At 42.7% G+C, this 23,632-nt stretch overlaps 2 protein-coding genes across 4 annotated transcripts in view; both read left to right on the top strand.

Moving 5' to 3' along the window:
- Positions 1–4,574, top strand: part of LOC119891345 (AP-1 complex subunit beta-1) — a 28,743-nt gene extending 24,169 nt beyond the window's left edge. For all 3 annotated transcript variants that reach the window (XM_038702900.1, XM_038702902.1, XM_038702899.1), the window contains exon 22: positions 3,080–4,574. In XM_038702900.1, the coding sequence (XP_038558828.1) occupies positions 3,080–3,154 (75 nt within the window). In that variant the 3' untranslated portion in view covers positions 3,155–4,574. The remainder of the gene's footprint in view (positions 1–3,079) is intronic.
- Positions 4,575–6,874: 2,300 nt separating this feature from the next.
- Positions 6,875–22,258, top strand: rasl10a (RAS-like, family 10, member A). Its single transcript, XM_038702591.1, has 3 exons — positions 6,875–8,021; positions 18,590–18,719; positions 21,474–22,258. The coding sequence occupies exons 1-3, from the start codon at positions 7,806–7,808 to the stop codon at positions 21,737–21,739; spliced, it is 612 nt and encodes a 203-aa protein (XP_038558519.1). The 5' UTR covers positions 6,875–7,805; the 3' UTR covers positions 21,740–22,258.
- The last annotated feature ends 1,374 nt before the right edge of the window (positions 22,259–23,632 follow it).

The raw sequence follows: 23,632 nt of genomic DNA, 5'->3' as shown, positions 1-23,632 counted from the left end.
AAAGAGCCAAATTCATGGTGACCTCATGTAAATATTGATTAAATTCTGCCATTTAGCAGACAGTCCTATATGCAATCCTGAGCTCACAGTCATGTTAATGTACTTAAAAAACAAACAAAAAAACCCAACTAAGTTGTTGTCACTGCCCCCTTTTAAAGAATGACACGTTGATCTTGACTGTTAACACACTTAAAAGAAACTTATTTCTAGAGTTTAAGACAAAAAGTCCTAATCATCTCAAAATCCACAATCTAAAATATTCATTTCTCACAAGCTCTTTTAATTTCACTGACTTCCATCAGAGCTCATGTATACTTTTTGTAGAGATTTGGGACACTACTTAACTTTTTAACGTGAAGCATGGTGTTCTCCGCTATTTCTTGTCCCCATGGCAACTGGATGATTTTCTCTCCCCACCTCTTGAGCTGGTAATTCGAGGGGTTTTTGGTTAAAGTGAGTTTCAACACGGAAATGGATGTGCTGCCCTACACACAAACATATCTGCCGTTCCTCTACACAAGCATAGAGCGAGTGTTTTCTCACAAGTCTGTTTTGGGGTCAAAAGTAGGAACATCTATATACCATAATACTATGTAAAGAGAGATTTTGCAACATCATCATACTGTTGTATCCATCCCTTTAATACCTCAGAATTAGACCTTTGTGGGTAGTGTTACAAATCAATGAGAAGGACTGCTGTGTGCTATTATTGGGTTTTTATAGATTTTTTTTTTGCCCAGTATGATGAAGTGCCTTTATTTCTCAGCTGTTAAATTAACTGAATTAACCAAAAACAGACACGGCCATCAGCTTATTTCATCCATTAATTGATTCCAGAAAATGTTCTGTATGACAATGTAAAGTGACTTACACCATGGCAGAGGATTTTATACATATTGCCCACCTTAAGTGTACACGTTGACACGTTAAAAGGATCAATTTAATGATACAGGACAAGATCTAAACAATTAGACTGCATTCTGATTTATTGAACAACTTTTGCCCAGTAATATATATCAAATGTTAGCATCACAATACACATCATTTCATCAAATAATGCATTGACTGGTCACCTTTTTTGTCCGATTGCGGTGTTGCATCAGAGAACTTCCAGGTCCCAATTTATGCAGGTTTTTACAGACTCCTGCAGTGTTTTCAGGCTGTCAGGAGATTTTGGTTTAAAAGAAAAACCTGCATCACACATGATTGCGCCATTTTTTTGTAACTAAGCATTAGACACACAGAGTTACGTAAACACCTTGATTCTTGAAGTTCATTATCTTGATGATGATGATGAAACAAAGCTGAATTAAAAATAAGAATTCTCAATCCACGTACCCTGCTTCATCATTACTGTAGCTCCCTGTTGCTTTTTTTGTCCATTTCATTGCCCTTGTACCGGTATTACATTCCCCCATAGGTGAATGTGTCACTGCTGATATAATACTAATATTTTAGCAGCAAGCCTTGACTGAACACACGTGTGCTGCAGTTTCTAGCTCTCTTAATAGCAGCCCCTACACAGATCTGCATTTCCTCACCCCCCCCCCCCCCCCATGCTGACAGGAGAGCAGCTGTCTAAATGTGGCCAGCAGCAGCAGTAGCATGCAATGGTAAAGAGCCCTGAGTGCACAGAGGTAACACTTAAGGAGCTGTACATTATTATTGCTTTTTTTTCCCACTGCAGCTCTGTGGCATCCATCACAACTCACTCCATCCCCTTTGTGTGGTCTAAACATTGAGTCGAGGCTCAAGCCTGGTGTGAATTTCACACCAGTCACTCACCAAATCTCGATCACTGTGATTATACTAATGGTGCTAGTCTCAAAGAGTAAACATTAAAGTGTTGTCAGAATATGGGATATTTTAACTTATGTTGAAAAAATATTGATATTATATCCCATTTTCCCACAGACATGTGAGGGCTTAAATACCGAAAGCAGTACTTTGTAATTGTCATGAGGTTGACCTACTGAGGACCTCATCACTCTCTCCCTGCCAGCTCTCTGCTGTCAGCAAAAATAAATATTTATTTAAATCAAAGAAATAAAAGAACGAAATGCAGATATTTAAAACTCAGCAGGACGTTCCCTGGACATTGTTGTTTTTAGGTTCTCGTCTTTCTGCTTTATTGGTATTTAATGCTCAGAACCAGTCGCAGAGCGCCCGTTCTTGCTATCTTCAGCAAAGCTTTCGCTGTGACCCCCCCCGAACTATTTTCCACTGGAACAAATGTGATTCTAAGAAATGACAGTGATGAAAGCTGAAAGAACAACAGCGAGCGCGAGGCAGAGCTGCTCCTTGTGGACAGAGATGGATGGGGGTGTGTGTGTGTGTGGACTTTTCCCACATCAGACACGTGGGTTATTAAGGCATCCATTTCATTAGAGGAAACAGCTGGTTTTGATTGTGCAGCAATTAATATGTGAAACATTTTGAAATATTCTTTTTGCATTTAAGTGTTTACTGCAACACCATGACAATTTCTGTCCTGATAGAATTATTCCAAAGCTCCAGCTGCCTTGTGTTTCCTGTCTCCTTGTGTGTGTTTCTGGGTCTGACGAAATAACATCTGCAGTATGATTGCTGATGGCAGTGGGGGGGTGGGGGGTATCAAATCCTAAAGCTGCTCCCAGCTGAGCCTAACATCAAAGAGTGGAGAGGCTGCCTCTTATTTTCTCTAGCGTGTCTACGTATCTATATTTCTCTATGTATGTCTATCTGCGAAATGACGCGAGTTTCAATCCAAAACTCCTTTTTTTCCCTCATCTGAATGAATTTGTCTCCTGGAAATATCATTCTCTCATTAACTTGATTCTGCTTGACATTTCTCTCAATTTTGGAATATGGCTTGTCATTGAATAAGCTACTGTGTCTCCACATGATTAGGTATATTATCATATAGCTTCTTTGGTGTATTTTGTTGTTAAAGGTTTATGTGACTTGTTTCCTGTGGTAACTTCCATACTGTACGTCCCACAGCGGGCGTTCCTGAAACACGTCTCTTTTAAAACATTGTAACATACCAGCTTCTAAGTCAAATCATATTCATTCCCTGCCCGACTCTTCTCTCTATCAGGTCTCTCTGAAGTGCAGAGCTCCAGAGGTTTCCCAGTGTGTGTTCCAGAGCTACGAGGCAATACTGAAGAACTGAAAACACCCACACATGGACCCGGCCGCTGCCCTCACAGAATCCTGGCACCTTCTCCCTCACCTGACCGATGAACCATGTTACAAGCTCACGCAGTGCAAGAGCCGCTTCGTGCTGTGTTGGGCCTGGAGGCTGCACTCTGTATGTCATCCAGCAGTTTAATTAGGGTGGTTAATAATGACTTCTGACCCATTTTGACCCATGATAGTTTTTTATTATTATTCTTAAGACTGCAGAAAAGTCTGGTTCACTGTCTTGGCTATCTTGTCCCCTCTTGTATGTTCAACACACATTTCAGTTTCTTCCCTACCTGAGCCATCATGTCATGACCTTCATTCTTTTGGAGGCAGACAGCTGTATGACTTGCATTCCTGTGACTGTTTTCTCTGCTAGAGGCTCTTTAATCATTATCTGGCCCCACTTCTCTGCAAATTAGTGTCTATTTTTAGCGTCTCCAATCAGCAGGTGAATCATCACTGTCGGCGCATTTATTTGGGGTACTTTCAAATGCGGCAGAAAAAGGCTTTAACTCTCCTTACCCCTCGTCCGCTTGTGGGAAGTGGAAGGTGGCTGTCTGCGTCTTTTTAGAAGAGACGGATAAAAAACTACATTATTGTTGTCTTTGTCATTTTGTAGAGTTTTCTTGAGTGTCTGTGGTTAGCAGTGGGATCAGATCCTCTGCTGTCTCTGAAAGCAGAATGTCTGATGTGTGCGCGTGGAAACTGTTTGTGTGTGTGTTTCTTTTGTTTTGACAGAATTTCTGGAGTAGCAGCGGTTGTCCACTGCCTGCTCTCTTATGAAGTCATTCCATGGTTTAATTTGTGTTGTAGTCTTGTTTGGTGTACATGTGGCACACTGAGAGAGAGCCTCAGGTGTTCAGGATTTTGTATTTGCTGCTTCCACCTGCGTCAGTGACGGCCGCCTGGGCTCTCTCTCTCTCTGTGCCACTTTGCTCTCTCTGTATCCTCATTGCAGCTTTCAGAGTACCGTGGCCACCTGAGATGAAGGCTCAGGTGAGATTACTCTTGTGTTGTCATGGTTTGTAACACTTCTAAGTAATAAGTGTACATGTAGGTAACACACGGTCTTAGCTTACAGAAGGCTAGAACAACATCCAGTGTCCCTGTTTTACCTGCAGACTCGACTAGTTTAATTGTTCACCCCCCCCCCCCCCCGAGTTAGTACACTGAAGCCCTTTTTATCGGCTCTACAGGATGTTTGCATCTCCTTTAACACCTTGTAAAGAGAGGTGGCTGTGTATTCTGAGTGTGTCTTTGTATGTGGTGACGGCTGATTCTTGTGAAATGCTGTAAAACAAACAAAACAAATCAGATGTTTAATCAGATGATTTAGATTAACATGATTTTTGTTTGTCGTGTGTGCATCGTTTGAAAAAGAACTATTAAAAGTCTTGATAAATTCACATGTTCGGTCTTTTCTTCAGACAGAATGGGGGGAAAAAAAGAAAAAAAAAGTAAAATATGCAGTGAACAGTCAGTTTGTTTCTGTGGCGCAGTCTGCCAATGCCAAAGTCCCAGTGTCAGAGGATGCAAAATGTTATTTTGGTTGTATTTGCTTGGCAAAGTTCACATCCCCAAAGTCTCTGAAAGCCAGCGTTCACTGCTTTCACGCTCTGTACTTTCTAATCGTTGATGACCTTTGAGGCGCCTCTTCTCATGGGCTTCTCAGCACTGCTCCAGTTAACAGAATTGGGCAGCCCATCACAGATTTGCATGCAAAGTCTCTGTTGTTCAACCTTGAGCAATGAGTGAAGGTTTATCCACAGCCGAGTGCAATGTCAAGGCGGAGCAGCTCCTCTGAAGCTTTGACAGGGTCTTTTAAAAGGCGAGCTGCTTAGGAAACCTCAACTGACTGCATCTCCTAATTGGGAAGACAAGCTCCCCTCAGCTCAGATCTGTTCCTCTGTGAATGTTAAAGGTCGGCTGGATTCAAGGATGCAGACTTACTGGCCAGAGAGGAGTCAGAAGGCCAAAGCTGTGACGAGTCTCTTCTATTAATGAATGATCTGTAATATCGATCCTATGTGATGAATGCATTCCAATAGGGGGCACCACTGAACTGCAATTTGGTAAAGGCTCAGTTCGTATAAATGAACCATTTTTGACTTCTAAACCACTGACATAAGTTAATACCACGGAAGTGATTTTTGTGTTTCTACACTGTAAAATAGATTTACAATAGTGTAACCAGGGCTCAAGCCAGGATTTAGGAAATTCAGAGGCCGAAAAGACAACAAATTGTATTTCATGTTATTCAATCATATGTGCAGTTTATTTCCCAACAGGCTAAATACTGTTTTATTTATTTGTTTATCAGCCTAAAATCAGCCAATTTACAGTACCACTTACAGCCCCCTGCCTAATATTAGTATATAAGCAGTATTCAAACTAATAAATGGGTTATAACCAGTGGTGGAAGAAGTGTTCAGATCTTTTATTTATGTTAAAGTAGCAGTACCTCAGTGTAAAATTACTCCACTACAAGTAAAAGTCTTGCATTCAGAATCATACTTAAATAGAAGTACAGAAGTGTTAGCAGGAAATTCTGTTTGAATTATGAAAAGTACTCACTGACATTTTCTTGCTTTGACACATTTAAGATGTCCATGACTTGGCTTTTAATGCCGCTCCAATGGATTTTTTTGTAGATTTGTCGTTTATGACCTTTGACTTTTAAATAAGAGGCCTTTTATAAATGTTTAAATAATGACTTTCTAAGTAGTTAATGAGTCATCTGCTTTACAGATTGAACAGATAGAAGATGACAGAAAGAACCTGTGTGAAACTTTCCTTCTTTCTCCTGCAGCAGGACACTTGCTTTGTGTTTTAGAAAGTTCTTTAATTCATCAGGGAGAGTTTTCACTTGAAAATTTTGCATTTTTGCAAAATCTTTATTAATGTCTCACTAACACTTATAACTGCAGACCTGATGGCTTATTAGAAAGTGAGAACCCAATCAGTGTTTATTAATGGGTAAAGCATTATTACCAAACAGAGAATAAACACAGTAGTTGCCCACGTGGTCTTCCCAATCCAGTTACTGTGGTCTGCAGACTCAGCAGCCAAACAGTGCTCCTGCCCTGCCCTCATGTTTGCTTTGAGGCAATAAATTTGTGATGACATGATAAAAGACAAATTTAGGGACTTGAGAATGGATAATAATTAGATAATAATCATAATGTTGCAATCAGTAAAATGCCTACAAAGTAACTGCTACATATTGAATAGGCTATGTGGGCTTCAGACCCATGGGGGCCCCATGCAGGGAAATTTGTAGCTTAGGTAATCAAGCCTTGATTAAACACCGACCATGTTGTTGTTATTAATATCTTAGAATGAAGGCAAAACGCATTCGTAAACGTTGTATTAAGCATTAATAAAGCCATTAGTTATAACTTATAAACACTTTGTAAACGGGATCTTGTAGAAAGTGGTGCTGCACTGGAAAACTGTTCCTATGACGAGGTTACAAGCTCATCTCCAGTTATTCTGAGGGGCCATAACATGCAAAATGTTTATTCCTCCGACTGAGACTGTCACTGCTGTCATCCAGCAGTGATTGATGGGACTCATCGGCCCTGTCCTGCCCGAGGACTCTCTTGTGTCCCTCAGAGGTATGATGTCGGGTTGGATGTTCAGTCCTGCGCCGCTTCTCCATGTCCCTCACGCTGAGATGATGTATAGTGGGTGCCATGGCCTATTGCTTTGCCGTTTATGTGCGGCGTATGGGAGCTCAAAGCCTTTACACGCCTTGCGCAGGCATGATCCTATTGGATGAGCAGCGCAGGGACTGTTGCAAGTGATGAGAGAGAGGGAGAGAGAGAGAGCAAGCAGTCTTCACCAGCGCATGTCTCTCCAACTGCAGACACACAATGCTCCTTAATAGGCTCCAGATGCCTTTACAGAAAACACACGTCTGCAGGGTGTGTGGATTGCCTCTCCTCTTTTGAATCACATGCACGCAAGTCTATCTCTCTGCCATCGACAAAAGAAGGGGATTATGGGGTTGTGTGCGATCTCAGAACACGTGGGAAGCGTATTTGCGAGGCTGGCGGCTGAGCGCCCGTCCTCCCTGTGATGGAGGAGCGCGGTGGTGGTGCATCCGTGGAAGTGAGTGCGAGGTGCAGAGGAGATAATCAATGAAGACGCCTAGGGCTCCTGTGCGTGTGGACAAGGTCAGAGTCTAGCCTGGGTGAGATGTGGAGACAACAAGGACGGACTTTTACTCTTCCTCTCAGGGGGACGAGGTCGCCTGGGGATGTCCCCTGAAAACCAAGAGTTTCTCTCTCTTGGTTGGATTGCATAGGCAGCGAAAATCCCTCCATCTGTGTGATCATGATGGAGCTTTGTTTTTGACCACCTCCGAGCTGCATGGCTCCTTTCTGTTCTCAGCCTGGAGATAAAGTTTCTTCGCTCTGCTCGACGGTTGGATGATCCGTTCGGCCATTGGCTCGTCTAATTGCACGCAGTTGAACCCGGTTCCGGTGATTTATAGGCTGCCGGTTAAAGGGGCAGCGGTGGATTGAGATTCAACCAGAGCAGCAACAAAACAGCGGCGGCCAGCTGTATATCTGGACGGTCATATCTGTCGTTGTCGTCGTCGCTGTCCATGGTGCTGAACTCGTGCTTCAGGAATGGTGGAGACGCTGAGTATCGCTGTCATCGGTGCTCCCGGAGTGGGGAAAACTTCTATAATCCGCCAGTTCATCTATAACGATTTCTCGGAGGTGTACACGCCAACCAGGACCAGATATGTGTACAGACCCTCCGTCATACTGAACGGGAACATGTATGAGCTGAAGATTTTGGACGTCCCACCAATCTCCTCCTTTCCATCAAGCTCCAGTCAGGTATAACGTCTCTGTCTGAGGACGTAGATAGACCCTCTCCCAAAATATTTCACTTTATTAGAGGAGGGATTGTTTTACGAGCTCGGGTGATCAATTCTCAGATCGCCTGAATCCACATCTCATTTATTAAACCTCTACTTTATTTTGCAAGTGCCCATCTGCTCACACCCAATGGCATTCCTCTAAGACAAGACCACAAATATTATTTATTCTCCTATCACTATCAGATGTCCCTAGTCTACTAGTTGCTATGGAGACCCGACTGACTTAAAGTCTTGGAGAGCTTTACTTTTTTCTCTCTCTCTCTCTCACCCCCCCCTCATGTGGAAGGAATGCCAGCTTGCATATTGTTGCATAGGCCTACTAATCATAACATATCTGCTACAGACTCCTAAGTGCAGCGTTCAAATATATTCAGATGAGTTGATAACACTGCTGGTGCTGGCACTGGTGGTGGTTGGGTTGTATCTGGCTTGTATATACAAAAATAATAAAAAAATTATAGAAGGATTGTGCTGCTGCAGGCACAGCCACAGTATCTGGTTAAAACTCCCAATTTAAAAATAGAACAGACTGCCCTTTTATTTCATGGCCACATATGCCACGCCTCATTAGTTGGAGACACATCTGACCGCAGGATCATATCAACAAAAATGTGCTGTAGCTCCAAATGCCCGAAGGTTTGTAATCACTTTTCAAGCAGATTTCTAGCTTTGTTGTCCTCCAAGAATTTGGGAAGCTTTTCATCTATTTTTTTTTCCTTTAAGGATAGGTTAATATTTGTTCAACTCAGCCTTAAAACAAAAACAAAAACATTTAAATGTACATTAAAGGTATTATTGGATGCTGTTTCTCTTTTCCATGCTGACCTTGAAGAGAGCCCTTCCTAAATTCCAATGTAAGTGATGGAGGGCAAATCCGCGGCCTTCATTCTGTGCAAATATGTATTTTGAAGTTCAACAGTGTGAGTTAGTCTCATTAAGTGATTATCTTTTAAACTCAAGTCTTTTTTTCTCTCGCTGCACCAATAAAACACCGTGGACACACAAAGAGGGAATTTGGTACAAAAAAAGGCTGTGACTTTGGAAGATATCTATTTGATTTGATTAACTCAGACTGCTGAACCCTCATAGTAGCTCCAGCTGAACAAGGGCTGTGGATTGTGTTCCCCATCACTTACACTGAAATTGCCGTAGTATGAAAAGAAGGAACACTTACAGCAACCAGTCCCTGTACACTGTTTCATTGTACAAATGTGCATGTGAGTGTTGTTTTAAAGACAGACTTGAAAAAATGTAATCCTATCCTTTAAGACAAAAAAACCTCTTGTCTTTACAAGCCAAAAAAGCATGGACTTGGTGTGTGTGTCTGTACATGAGTGTGAAAGGTCCTTGGGTATTGAAACAACGTGCCCCACTCCAATCTCGTCAACCTCTGTTGGCTTGAGGTGTGGGTCTGACTCCTATCCATTGCAGCCTCGGTGGAGTGGCTGTGACGCTTTCAAGATAGAAATCTCCAAGGTCACCACACCTGACTCTGCCGCTAGTGCTTCTGCTGAACGTTTCCCTCCATCTCTCCCCTTCAGTGTCACACAAGAACAGCTGCGGTTTTCTACGCAGACGAGGTGCCACTGAGAAAATGAGATCAGGCCAAGGAGGACAAAAAAAAGTGCTGCTCGAATGAGAGGCCTCCCAAAGCGTTTGGTTTGTTGTGCGCTCAGAAAGCCTGGCACAGAAAACATCTGACAGGCAGACAGAGAGGCCAGAGCGATCATCTTGTCAAGCTGCTGCAGAACGACATGTAGCTGTTCTACTAGATTTAACATTTTGTTAGAAAGTGTTAAGAGGTCTGCAGATTGCTTCATTGTTTCCTGCCCACAGAGACCCTCTGTACAGACTGACTGAGTTTCTTCTTTCTTCTGCTAAATGGTGCTTAACCCCCATTTCGGAACAAGTTGGTAGGTGTGAGCAGAAAGCAGGAATAAGATGGTGATGAGACTCATGGGTTTATGCGTGCAAGCGTTAGTGTGTGTCCCAAAGGTTGAGTCACATGAGAAAGCTTTTAGGCACACAGCGTTCTACATTTGCTATCATGTTGTATCATACAGTATGAACATTTCAGAGTGTAGTGCAGTGAAAAGGCGCTCATCCGGCAGGCCCTTTGTGGAAGGTACACAGGCAGAAAAAACCATTAGCCACAACATTTCTATCAGACAGATTTATGGTTACTCATTTGCTGAGGAACGACCCTGCGTGGCCTGCTGTACTTTTTTTTTCTCCGCTTCTGTCATGTCCTGCTTGTTGTGAAGCCCGTTCTCTTGCTTTGTCTGGTGATGACCTCTATTCACAGTGAGAGCAATAGTGAGACACAGGGCTTTTTTTTTTTACTCAGCGCCCTGCTCTGTATATACCCCCGTGGGCAGAGAAATGTACCCTGGGTCAGGGAGGGTGGACACAATGCGCCACCACAAAGAAACCTTATTGAAATTTACTTGGGGTACACAGCAGATTGAATTAAAGCAGTTAAAAGTTCCCTGCTGGAATACTGCTGGGAATAAAAGACCAACAGAGGAGACAGTAGGAATTTACTGCAGTCAATTAGAAAGGTTGCACAGAGTTTAATGGACACCGTCGAAGTAAGGGTTACCAAATGAGATTATACTGTCCACTGAAATTTGTGATGAATAAGCTGCAGAATGGAGTGAGTCAGTACGCCTCCATGCTTATGCAGTGTGGCAATTCCTCACCAGTTCAGATTATATTTGAAAGAAGAACAGTAATGTTCTCGCAGGCTTCATGTGACCTCATTTTAACCACGTAGACAGCCATGTTCATCCATTCCAATGCTTGAGATGAGAAGGTTTCTATTATCTTACTGTGAGGCTGTGATGGTGTAATGATTTGTTTGCTTTGCGGTATGTCTGTCTGTTGCTGATAGCATTGCGTTTAGGGAGCATCTGTCACAGTGTGTCAATAGGATGTGATGACAGATGGATTTAAGCCTAAGAGTAGCTTCAGCAATGTTTTTTCTTGTTCTTTTTTTGTTGGTGGTGTTCTTGCCATCGTGTATCTCCATGACTTCCTCCCACACAAAATGCTCCCTCTCCCTTTTCTGCTCTTTCTGGACATTTTTCTCAGTTATCTCTGCTGATACTGTCCATGATAACAAGGGGGAAATTACTACACATTGTGAAATTTTGTGTAGTAAATAATTTGAGGAATAATTTGACATTTTGTGAATGCACTTATTTGCCTTCTTGCAGAGAGTAAGATGAGAGGACTGATTTCATCTTTGTGTCTGCACGCTAAATTTGGAGGAACCGCAGACAGATGTTTACATTAGCTTAGCATAATAATTGGAAACGGCCAGCCCAGCTCATAACCTTCTGACAAATCCAACATGAGCCATAATGTCAATTACTGAGCTGTAAAGGCACTGGTATGCAATTTGGGTTACTTTCTGACTGAGCCAGGCTAGCTGTTTCCCCCTGTCTTTATGCTAAGGTAAGCTAAGCTAACTGGCTGCTGCTGGCTGTAGCTTAATTTTTACCTTACAGATATGAAAGTGATATCAGTCTTTTCATCAAACTCAAGCATATTTCCGAAAATGTCAAAGTTTGTTACCGCCTGTTTTCAAATCAACAATTCATGAATATATTTTAGCCATGGTTTAACCAGCAACCGACCATCCTCTCCATATTGTCTTAAAGAAAGTAAATTAATCACAAGGACAATAAAACCTACAGATTTTAATGGCTGCCTAGTATAGGTCAACACTGAGAAATGGGGGGGCTCATCCTCAGGGGACGTAATAAATTTTAATTGTAAGTCGGCCAGCGTGGCCTATGTGTGAAATTTCTCTTGATTGCTCAGCACCCTTCCCCCACCAGGTTACACCGGCCTCCCTCCTGTTCTTGAGTATTGATCCATCACAACCACTAAGCTGCCTCCGTTAATATCAGGAGACACGACAGCTTTGTCAAAGCCTGCTAAAAACTGACCACGGCCTGCCGTTGTCAGGGAAACATGTTCTGTTTGGCTGTTGAGGAGCGAAGGATAAGATGCTCTTTTTGAACGCCGTGTTAACAAGACCAACTGGAGGATGCAGACAGTGGCACCACACTTCACATTCACGCTCCCACAAGCGCACTCTCACATCCTGTAAAGCACACAGCACACACAAATAAACATGCCCACACATGCATTTTAAACACATCTGATTTCAGATTATCAGCCGTGTGTTGCTGCACTGTCTTGTCTTCCCAGCCCTTTTTGTTATTTATTTATTTAGCCTCTTGTTTGGGTTTGGAGATATAGTGTTTTTGTTTTCCAGCCCCTCCTCCACATTTGAAAACGGGACTTAGCTGACAAAGAGATATGGGATGAACACACAAGCTGCTATTTATAGCCCCACGGGGACGTGAGGCTGGAACTGAAGCCACTGTGTGCATCTCACGTCATCAATTGCCTCAATTATCAGAAAAGGGTGAGCTGTGATGGCATGCGGTGTTATGAAGTAGAATGTTTCTTGTTTATTTGGCAAAAATAGGTATAATATTTACTGAGGCGTTTGCCTGCTTGACACGACTTTGTATTGAAATTGTACTGGATGCTCTACAATAGAAGCGACCAACAAAAAATAACAAACCTGATTCAACCTGGAGAGAGACAAATACTCATATGTATACCACACAGTGCCGCCCTTGCTTCCTCTCTTCCTCTGCCTTCTTTTTCACTTTTGATGGCAGCGATCTTCGTCCCACATGTTTGTCTCCGTGGCTGATCGGCCTCATTATCTCCCTGCTGATGTGTGAGGCTGTTTCTTCCTCACACTCACCTAGGCACAAACCCACAAACGCCCTCTTCCAAATTGAATGAAGGCATATTGTTCCTCGCTGGCACAGATGTGTTAGTGTTATCATCATTAGAAGTTAAACTGATCATCATCTGCTCCCTTAGCCTCCCCTTTCACAAATTATCAGTTGATCATGTTTTTACAGATCCCCTGCACAGTGTGTTGATTTGATAAGTATATTTTCCTCTTCTCTCCTCTCCCCATGTTTTCCCTTAGCTCACCACTTCCCCTTCTCTCGCTCCCATCTACTTTCATCCCAGTCCAGCAGTGTGGCCACAGGCACTCACGCACACATACACCAACATTAACTTTTAATAATTTTGTTCTTTGATGCTAGCTAACAAATTTTGTTTTTTGGTTTCATTGTGTTGTCCTGTCTTTTGTCTCGGAATAGAAAGAAAATGAATTATTTAATGAAAAGCATATTTTCTCCAACCTTGAGAGTAATGTACATTTCTCAAACTCTTTCTAGTTTCTAGTTGCACAAGTTGTTGAAGGAGATAAAAGAAATAATCTAAACTCCACATGGAAAATGACTTCTATCAAATCAATCATCATTGCAAACACTGCCACAAACATGGGTCATATTAGCTTGATGCTAATTAGAAGCATAGCAATTAAAATAATCTGATTAACAGCTCTTTAATATCTGAGTTTTCAAAGCAACATGATGCAACAAACAGAACTCCAAAGAGGCCAAATCATCTGTGCCCAAGATGCAGGTGCATCAGTCAAAAAAACCCAACACAAAGCCAAATGATGTGTTACGTAATGAGGACAGCTTTGAAAATCGTGACAACAAATGAAAAAAATCAACCCCTTCAGTGATGTTCAGAATTCAATATGATCATTAGCCAATATCATCGTCACAAGTTGAAATAAACCTACTTAGAGCTGATAAATGCTGGTAATTAAACATTCAAAGTTAAAGGAATAGCCTTTGATCAACATTTTGGGGAATACAGTTTTCTTGCCGAACAAGCCACAAAAGCTTGAATTGTGTGCAAGTGACTTCTTGGAGTCTGGCAACTTCATAGTGATGACAAGTCACTGCTCTCGGCCAAGAAATAGTCTTGCTCATAACAACTTAGTACTCTCACATCAAATATCGATGTCCTCAGGCTGCTCTACCTCAACCTCTTGGTGATTTGTGGAGTTTCCTGATGGACAGATAGCTTGGTGCTTCCCAACCGCATTCAAAATGGTTCGGGTTACACCCCTACAAAAAGCCCTCCCTCAACCCTACTCAAGCTGAGAACTATCAGCCAGTTTCACTTGTACCAGTTCTATCCAAAACCATCAAAAGGGCAGTCTTCAAACAGGCCTCACAGCTCCTCTCACGGAATGACCTTCTTGATCCATTTCAGCTGGGTTTAAAGAGCAGCCCCTCCACTGAAATGGCTCAGTTGTTTAAGACAGAAGCACTAAGATCAGCTAAAGTTGCAGCCTAGTCCTTAGTTCTCATTCTGCTAGATCTATCAACTGCTGTTGACACAGTCAACCACAACATCCTGCTATCGGCACTGTTGGCAGTGGGCATCTCGAGCAATGCACTCCTGTGGTTAGAATCCTACCTCTCTGGGTGTTCCTACAATGTGTCATGGCAAGGACAATTGTCCTTCTCTCACTCCCTCTCCACGGGGGTGCCCCCATAGACTGTATATAAGAAATGGCCGTAGTCATCGTGATGTCACCCGTTGGTTTGTGGACTGCCATTTTGAAGCCTCGAGTTTGGCCGATAGATCGCCGCCATGTCGAGTTTTTGCAACCAGAAAGTGCCCGGAAGTGACGATACAGCGGAGCTAACGGCCGTGTGTGGAGCTAGCTTGCCTAGCTAGGTGCAACTGTAACTCACGTTAACTGTCATTTTAACAGGGCTGATAACTTTGTCTAGCGAACAGTCTTAAAACAAAATGTACTCACCAGAGAAAGTGAACAGCCGACTCCTAATAAGCTTTTTAAACGGGGCTGGTTAAATTTACACAGTACCGAGGGTACGAGTCGGCTCTAGCCTGATTGACAGGTCGCCATGGTAACGACTTGTCAATCATAGATAACCCTGAAACGTACTCTGTTTTTTGGTCTATTTTAAAATAAATGGGACCATAATTTACTAAATGAACATCATTTTGTATTGAGGAAGACTTGAAACTAGCGACTGAGACCATAAACTCATCAGGAAAGTGTTTACTGGGGTAATTATTCAGCTGAGAAGTCAGGTCATTTTCCCATTATTTCTAATGGAGCCGGACTTCTTTTTGCAACCAGAGGAGTCGCCCCCTGCTGGATTTTCAACAGAATGCAGGTTTCAGGGACTTCCGCATTTGCTTCATATTGTAGACCGGAAGCTTCCCGCTTGGGTGCCCCAAGGCTCAGTGCTAGGGCCCCTACTTTTCTCAATTTACACAAACTCACGGATCATTCACTTGCACGATTTCTTTTACCCCTGTTCCGCAGACAATACGCAACTCTACCTGTCCTTCCCGCCAGATGACCCCACCGTCTCGGCACAGATCACGCACGATCTCTCAGACATACTGCATGGATGAATGCTTGCCATCTTAAACAAAACCTCTTGCCAAACTCTTGCCAAACTCTTGGTTATCAGCTAAGTAAACTATCCATCATAACATCAAATTAAAAATTTGCTTCTCAACCATCACTCCAACCAGGGTGGTGAGAAACTTGGGTGTCATGATTGACGACAATCTGTACTTCTTGGACCATCTTGCTACCGTCTCCCAATCTTTCCACTTTTCTCTATACAAAATAAGATAAATCAGGCCCTAACTATCTCAATACACCACCCAACTTCTGGTACAAGCCATGGTTACCTCTCACCTCGACTACTGCAATGCCCTCCTAGCTGGTCTTCCAGGTTGTGCAGTGAAACCTCTGCAAATGGTCCTGAACGTGGCAGCACATCTGGTTTTCAATCAATCACCCTACTACTCAGGGACCTCCACTGGCTACCCATGGTCTCCTGAATCATAGTCGAATCACTAATGCTTGCACACAGAGTGACTACTGGGTCTGCACCATCTGCTCTAACTGTAGCTGCTGTTCAGCTCAGTTAACCAGTCATTTAGCTAGTGATCCTATTAGCTGACTATGCCTGGACTGGGAACTCGGAACACCCGGGGAGTGTTGGTGCACAGGGGCTTTGGGCTGCCAGGAGGATGAGGTTTTGATGCCTGGGGAGGGGGCTCGAAAGCTCCTATGCTAGCGGTGTAAAGAACCAACACTCCCACGGTTGCTCCGAGCAGGATCATCCCTACGTTCTCAGAGTCCTATGAGCATGTGTGTCTTGATGTAAACTAACATTGTAAGAGATGGGAATGGGCTAACTTTGCAGTTCAAATTGCAAAAGAACTTGTTGAGGATAATGTTGTTGCTGAAAGGATTTCTGGTAGAAATCCTTTCAGCCACTGATTTGAGGTATCAGTATTTAAAGTCAAGAAAACTTCTTGCCCACAAATTTATATAAAATCACAAAGCTGTATAAGCTGTAGGTGATTTCAACGTATTGACCCAGGGATACACTGAACAATTGACTTAGGGAAAAAACATTGCTGAAAACATTTAACAATTATTTGAAAGGTCGTGTCATCATGAGGATATTGAGCTTGGGAACATAGGACCCTGGTTGCATAGAACCCTGGGAACATAGATATTCTCCCCTCCAAGCACCCACTAGCTAATGGCAGCTACAATTAGCGGTTACTTTACCAACATGTAATGCTATATGTCCATCAGGAAACTCACCAAACACTCCAGCATGTCTCATTTTTACAACCTAATTCTTGTCTAATCTGCAGGCTGATAAGCAGTAATTTCATCAAATTCAGTGGCCCATATCATTATTTCCAAACTACTGTAGCTGCCATATATCACAGGACTGCAGAGTAGATTAAAGACCAGGGCAACATTCAGCCCCGTCAAAATGTTTATTTAAATGGAGAAGATGGTATTGAACATGCTATTGTGTTACGCAAGTGCACTGCATTGCCTTTTTAATACGATGGGGTTTATATATGTTGCTGCTGACCCACCAAACGAGAGAAAACATATCTCAAAGCCTGTTGCACACAGTTTCACATATCATTCAACCCAGAAACTGTAGTAAAACGGTGTATTTTTTCAGACTGAATATGAAGACCCATAGTTGGTGTGTGACGTAGCGTTATGCACTTCTTGAAGGAGATTGTAACCTCTCAACTGACTGTGGCTTCATATTTAGTGTACAGATATGAGCGTGGTATTGATCTTCTTATCTAACTCTCTGCAAGGAAAGTGGATAAGCGTATTTCCCAAAATGTCAAACTACTCCTTTAAGATCTTCCGTGATGAAATGATTACACTGTTATGTCTAACCTCTTTATATCTCAAAAGTGCTGCTATATAGTTTGTGCATTACAGCAGTTAGAACTGAAATACTCATACATTATTATTTATCGTACAAAGTGTAATATCCACTGTTTGCCTGCTAAATTGAATTGAATTGAATTGAACTGCACATAGTTTCTGACAGTCTCCAGACCCTTCATTAGCAGTGTCCATGCACCCAAGAGGTTATGTTGACACCTTGTCTGCTCATCCCTTGATCCACTGCTGCTTTTTTCATTTTTGACATTCTTCCAGGGCTGTGTTTGTTTTCTCATTTCCCTCCTTTAGCAGATGTTTTCTTCCCACCCACTGAAGTTCCTCTATTTTCCTCTCCCACTTTTATCAGATCAAATGCTTATAAATTCATTGCATGCTGTTAGAGGCGGTGATGGAGGTGGTGGTGGGTTGGTGAGAGCTCTGGGAAAAACAGCATGAACAGAAGAATGGGTCACTGTGTTTCTCTTGAAGCAACTGTCCCCCAGTAAGGTGCAAATGTACCAATTTGTGCAATGTGTTTTAACTACAGTTTGAAACTCATTACCATCAAATAAATTTCACTGTTTGACCCACTGCATGCGCACTGCATCACAAAGCTTAGCCAAGCAGCAAGCATGGTTAAACAGTAGTATGTGTTCCTTTTTCTTCTTCTGACAGAAGGCTCCATATTTGCTTATCCCTTAAAAGCTGTAACCCCTGTCATTGCCCCTGAACATGTGTAGCTAGGATGCTGTGCAGTGCTTACTGCCTAGCAGTCACCATGTTTTATGACTTTGTTCTAGGCTGTGAGACTCATAGAGGCATGTTTAGCTCTAAGACTTAATTGTCTGCACTTTTTCACAGAGGCTAAGCAGCAGAGGTAGGTGAACTATGACTCTGAGTAGAATAATTACAGAAACACAGGCCACATACTGTTCAGCTAACGGCTGTCTAGTGTTTTTGTATTCTACAGGTAGGTGCATTATATTCTGCACACATTGTCTCTCTCATTGTGTCAAATAAACTAAACTAAATCTGTCCAATAGATGACATTTCACTTAAAACAACAAATTTCAAACTCATGGTTGCGCTAGAGGAAAAGACTGGGGATCACCAAAGTCTATAGGATTCTCCTCTGGGTGCCAAGTAAACCTGTACCAAATTTCATAGCAATCAATCCAATACTGTAGTTGTTGAGATATTTCAGTCTGGAGTTGTGAATCGACTAACTAACTGACAGGCCTTGCCATCCCTACAGCCATGTCGCTAGCATGGCAAAACATTCTGTAGGGCCTACAATTTGTGTTTGTGTATTCACAGTCTGTGTTTCTCTCTGTGTGTCTTTACATTAGGAGTGGCTGGATTTGCGCTGCAGAGGCGTTCGCAATGCCAACGCCTACATCCTGGTGTACGACATCTGCTGTGTCGAGAGCTTTGAATACGTCAAGATGATCAGACAACAGATAGTGGAGCACAGGTACAGTATGGTCAACCGCATGCTCTCAGCTGGCCAGATAGTAACTGAACATACAACCACTGACATTCAGCTTTTTAACCCTCATTGATGACTTCTAATGACACCAATGTGTCACCCGTCTGGAGACACCATGCAATTTCACAGCCCTGCCATAATGCTGTACAATTATACGTTTGTGACAGTGATAGATAGCTAGAGAGAGATAGCTTGTGGTGAGATATTTTAATTCAGAACACTCAGGCCTGCAGCCTGACAGTTTAGGAATGACATTTGATTCTGGCATTGCTGTATGAGTGCTGCCTGAGACGTCACTAGCGATTAAAAGATTATTTTTAGGATACTTCTGCTTTTATTGAACAGAGTACAGCAGCAACATAGAGTCGGCTTGAGAACCAGAGGGAAATATAATAAAAGTCTCCTGGCTGGGTTTGAACCAATACAAGAGCCATAAGGACGCAACAATAGTGGGAAACTAGAGACCATCTTACAATAGGATCACACCAGCAGCTCCGCCAAATCAGTGTGGATGTAGCAATGGAACACAATGACATGAGAGAAGTGAGTCTGGCAAAACAGGTGATCTGTGTCGGGTTTATTCATTTTGCCTAAATGTTCTCGTTGGGTCAACTTTTAATGTATGTGTGTTTTGACATAATTTTCAATTAAATTCACTCAAATTCAATGGGGCTTTATTGGCATGGGAACAGACGTTTACACTGCCAAAGCAAATCTGTCTTGCTGAAATAAAAGTAAACATTACATACATTAATCATGGTCATGAATGTATAATGTGTCTTTATTGGCAGGAGATAAATGATCAGTTACAGTATTTGGCAAGAACAAGAATACTGACTGTCCAACAACAATTGTTTTTTTTTGTTTTTATTGTCTGCCTGGATCTTGCCATCTTGGCAAAGCTAATTCCATGACTTAAAAGCAATGTGGGTCAGTGCATAAAGTGGGGGGCCAGCGTGCCCTTCTTTACTTCCTACCCCCCGTACGTCTGGCGTACTTGCTCAGATCACACCCATCTTCAAACTCTGCCTTCATTTTGATCTCAACTACACACCTGTAAAGGTTCGTGACTGCATTTTGCAGACAGCCAGGAATTTAAACACCTGGCAAAGTACTCAAACCGCTTCTGTGGTAGTTCCAGCTAGAGTAGGCATCTCCAGGACCACATTTTGCCATGATGACACACACACACACACACACACACACACACAAACACAGACTCACAACGTGAAAACAATAACCGCGACAGCGTGGCTGGTAAAAAGACCAATGTAAAGGCATCACCTGCTCTATCATCCTCACTGTTGGCATCCTGCATATATTTACATATTGGAAGGTGCAATGAGTGGCCTCATTTGTTCTGCTATGTTGTTCATGTCCAAACTGCCACTGCACAGATCATCCTCACTTTCCTGCGGTTCCAAATGCGTTACCATGAATGTTTATGGCCCATGACAGAAAACCATTACCACCAGCAGCTGGGGAAGGAAGGTGGAATGCAAGGGAAATGGAAAACAGGAGAAATGTGTAATCATACAATAGGACAAAGATCTAAGGTCAGAGTGGAGGAGGGAAGGAAAGAGCAGACAAGGGACAGATCCTGCATATTCATTTAAATCATGAATAATGGAGGCTGTTACAGCACAGGGTAGCTGCACTGTAGATGTCAAGTATAAAGATTTAATCTGTTTGCTTTACTATAAGATATATGCTTAAAATACTCTGGAAAGTTCTGCTGACAAAACCAGAATAACCTTGTTTTTTCAACTCTATTTTTCTATATCCTGTAGCCTCTCTTCCATTCTGTGAAGACTGTGACAATGTTGGGTCTATCACTCCTGTATAGTTTCCCCCAATTTTCACACACAGATGGATGCACACACAACCTCACACACAATACAGTACATCTCGTTCTGCTAAAATACTCAAGCTCGAGCGGATATGCGAGGAGATATTTTTAAGTCTATTATGCGAGCACAACCTGTGAAAAGAAGATAAGTGAGATGAATACTGCAACATGTTTTTCAACCCTACATCTTGAAGAACTTCACCTCAGGCCTTGAAAATTGTACTGTATATTTCTCTCTCGATGTGTGTCTTTCTCTTTGTCAAGCTATCTGTCCATCTGTCAAGGCACACGCGCAATTATGCATACGTATGCAAGCCTTTGTCAGAAGATGAGGCACGATTTAACAAAAAGAAACCTTCATTCAAGAGATCAATTGTTAACACAGCAGCATTGACAATTATTTATACCTCAGCTGACACTGAGCTCAGGAAATAAGCAGGTGTCTTGTGCTTACACACATCACTTGTTCTCTCCTTCAAGTAGAGCGCCAGATTACATTTCTATCCCACCACCAATCAGGTGTCACTGGAAATAGTAACTTAGTGATGTCTTCCTGAATGTTGATGTTTTTCATTAACACTGTAGGATAAAGCATTACAAACACAAGTCTTAAATCACTCATTTATGCCTATATCTGGTCTCTGGCTTGCCATACATTTTAAGACTTCATAATGCTGTAAACCAGTCGCTGCAGAGTGTAGTGGGAGGCCCCTTGAGCCTATGAGCTGTAATCCTCCAGTCCACCCCCACACACCTCGAAAGGAAGGAAAAACTGCACACATACATCTTGCACACGCCCAGCCAACCACTGTGACAAACACCAAGATGATAGCTGTGCTTTTAGAAATGAACCTGTTTTTTTTTTTTTAACCTCTCACGTGCTCCTGCAGGGAAGGCAGCAGCAGCGAGGTGCCAATCCTGGTGGTGGGCAACAAGAGAGATCTGCAGCGGCAGCGCTTTATGCCTCGCAGAGCAGTGTCAGTCCTGGTGAAGAAGACCTGGAAGTGTGGCTATGTGGAGTGCTCTGCCAAGTTTAACTGGCACGTAGTCTTGCTTTTCAAAGAGCTGCTGGGCATCGCTGTGGCACGGGGCATGCGCCAGAACCACACCTCTATCCGTCTGCAGGGGGCGCTACAGAGGAATCGCTGCACCATCATGTGACCCTGAGAGCTCCCTCCACCCCTAAGGAGTGGAGTGGCAGAGGAGAAATTGACTTTTTATCTAAATAGCTGGAAAAATACCCTGTGGCCTCCTGCTTTACTGAGCTGATTTTTCATAATGAGGTTTATTAGACTTTTGCGCTGTAAAAGACACTAAAATTTCACACATGGTCATCCAACCACTTCCTAGTCAAATTCTGCCAAATGTGTAGTTGCAGGGAAGGAGGTAGAAGAGGAGGAAGCAGGTGGAAACCAATGTGACTAACATAGCACAGTTCTTTTTCCTCATATCAGCGAGACAGTTATGCATTTGAGGCTGTGCTTCCCAAATGACACAGCAGCAGGTGTTATTGAGGGTTGTCTTGTGGCTGTAGCTGGGCCTGACAGGATGGAAACTGTGTTTGTGAGACTCAAAACGGAGAGGCAGCAATATCATCGAGTCTTCCTTTTGAATTTGTCATACAGTGCCTTGCGAAAGTATTCGGCCCCCTTTTCGACCTTTTGCCACATTTCAGGCTTCAAACATAAAGATATAAAACTGTAATTTTTTGTGAAGAATCAACAACAAGTGGGACACAATTATGAAGTGGAACGAAATTTATTGGAAATTTCAAACCTTTTTAACAAATAAAAACTGAAAAATTGGGCGTGCAAAATTATTCAGCCCCTTTACTTTCAGTGCAGCAAACTCTCTCCAGAAGTTCAGTGAGGATCTCTGAATGATCCAATGTTGACCTAAATGACTAATGATGATAAATAGAATCCACCTGTGTGAAATCAAGTCTCCGTATAAATGCACCTGCTCTGTGATAGTCTCAGAGGTCCGTTTAAAGTGCAGAGAGCATCATGAAGAACAAGGAACACACCAGGCAGGTCCGAGATACTGTTGTGGAGAAGTTTAAAGCCGGATTTGGATACAAAAAGATTTCCCAAGCTTTAAACATCCCTAGGAGCACTGTGCAAGCGATAATATTGAAATGGAAGGAGTATCAGACCACTGCAAATCTACGAAGACCCGGCCGTCCCTCTAAACTTTCAGCTCATACAAGGAGAAGACTGATCAGAGATGCAGCCAAGAGGCCCATGATCACTCTGGATGAACTGCAGAGATCTACAGCTGAGGTGGGAGACTCTGTCCATAGGACAACAATCAGTCGTATACTGCACAAATCTGGCCTTTATGGAAGAGTGGCAAGAAGAAAGCCATTTCTTAAAGATATCCATAAAAAGTCTCGTTTAAAGTTTGCCACAAGCCACCTGGGAGACACACCAAACATGTGGAAGAAGGTGCTCTGGTCAGATGAAACCAAAATCGAACTTTTTGGCAACAATGCAAAACGTTATGTTTCGCGTAAAAGCAACACAGCTCATCACCCTGAACACACCATCCCCACTGTCAAACATGGTGGTGGCAGCATCATGGTTTGGGCCTGCTTTTCTTCAGCAGGGACAGGGAAGATGGTTAAAATTGATGGGAAGATGGATGGAGCCAAATACAGGACCATTCTGGAAGAAAACCTGATGGAGTCTGCAAAAGACCTGAGACTGGGACGGAGATTTGTCTTCCAACAAGACAATGATCCAAAACATAAAGCAAAATCTACACTGGAATGGTTCACAAATAAACACATCCAGGTGTTAGAATGGCCAAGTCAAAGTCCAGACCTGAATCCAATCGAGAATCTGTGGAAAGAACTGAAAACTGCTGCTCACAAACGCTCTCCATCCAACCTCACTGAGCTCGAGCTGTTTTACAAGGAGGAATGGGCAAAAGTTTCAGTCTCTCGATGTGCAAAACTGATAGAGACGTACCCCAAGCGACTTACAGCTGTAATCGCAGCAAAAGGTGGCGCTACAAAGTATTAACTTAAGGGGGCTGAATAATTTTGCACGC

Source organism: Micropterus salmoides, unplaced genomic scaffold, assembly GCF_014851395.1.
Source record: "Micropterus salmoides isolate LMB-PRFRI ecotype aquatic unplaced genomic scaffold, ASM1485139v1 Ms_hic_scaffold_7, whole genome shotgun sequence".
Taxonomy (NCBI): domain Eukaryota; kingdom Metazoa; phylum Chordata; class Actinopteri; order Centrarchiformes; family Centrarchidae; genus Micropterus; species Micropterus salmoides.
This window is presented reverse-complemented; position numbering and strand designations above follow the sequence as displayed.

Coding starts and splice junctions, on each gene's coding strand:
- rasl10a (XM_038702591.1), top strand. CDS start 7,806: ATGGTGGAGACGCTGAGTATCGCTGTCATCGGTGCTCCCGGAGTGGGG. Junction 8,022..18,589: donor TTCCATCAAGCTCCAGTCAG/GTATAACGTCTC, acceptor TCTTTACATTAG/GAGTGGCTGGATTTGCGCTG. Junction 18,720..21,473: donor GATAGTGGAGCACAGGTACA/GTATGGTCAACC, acceptor CCTGCAGGGAAG/GCAGCAGCAGCGAGGTGCCA.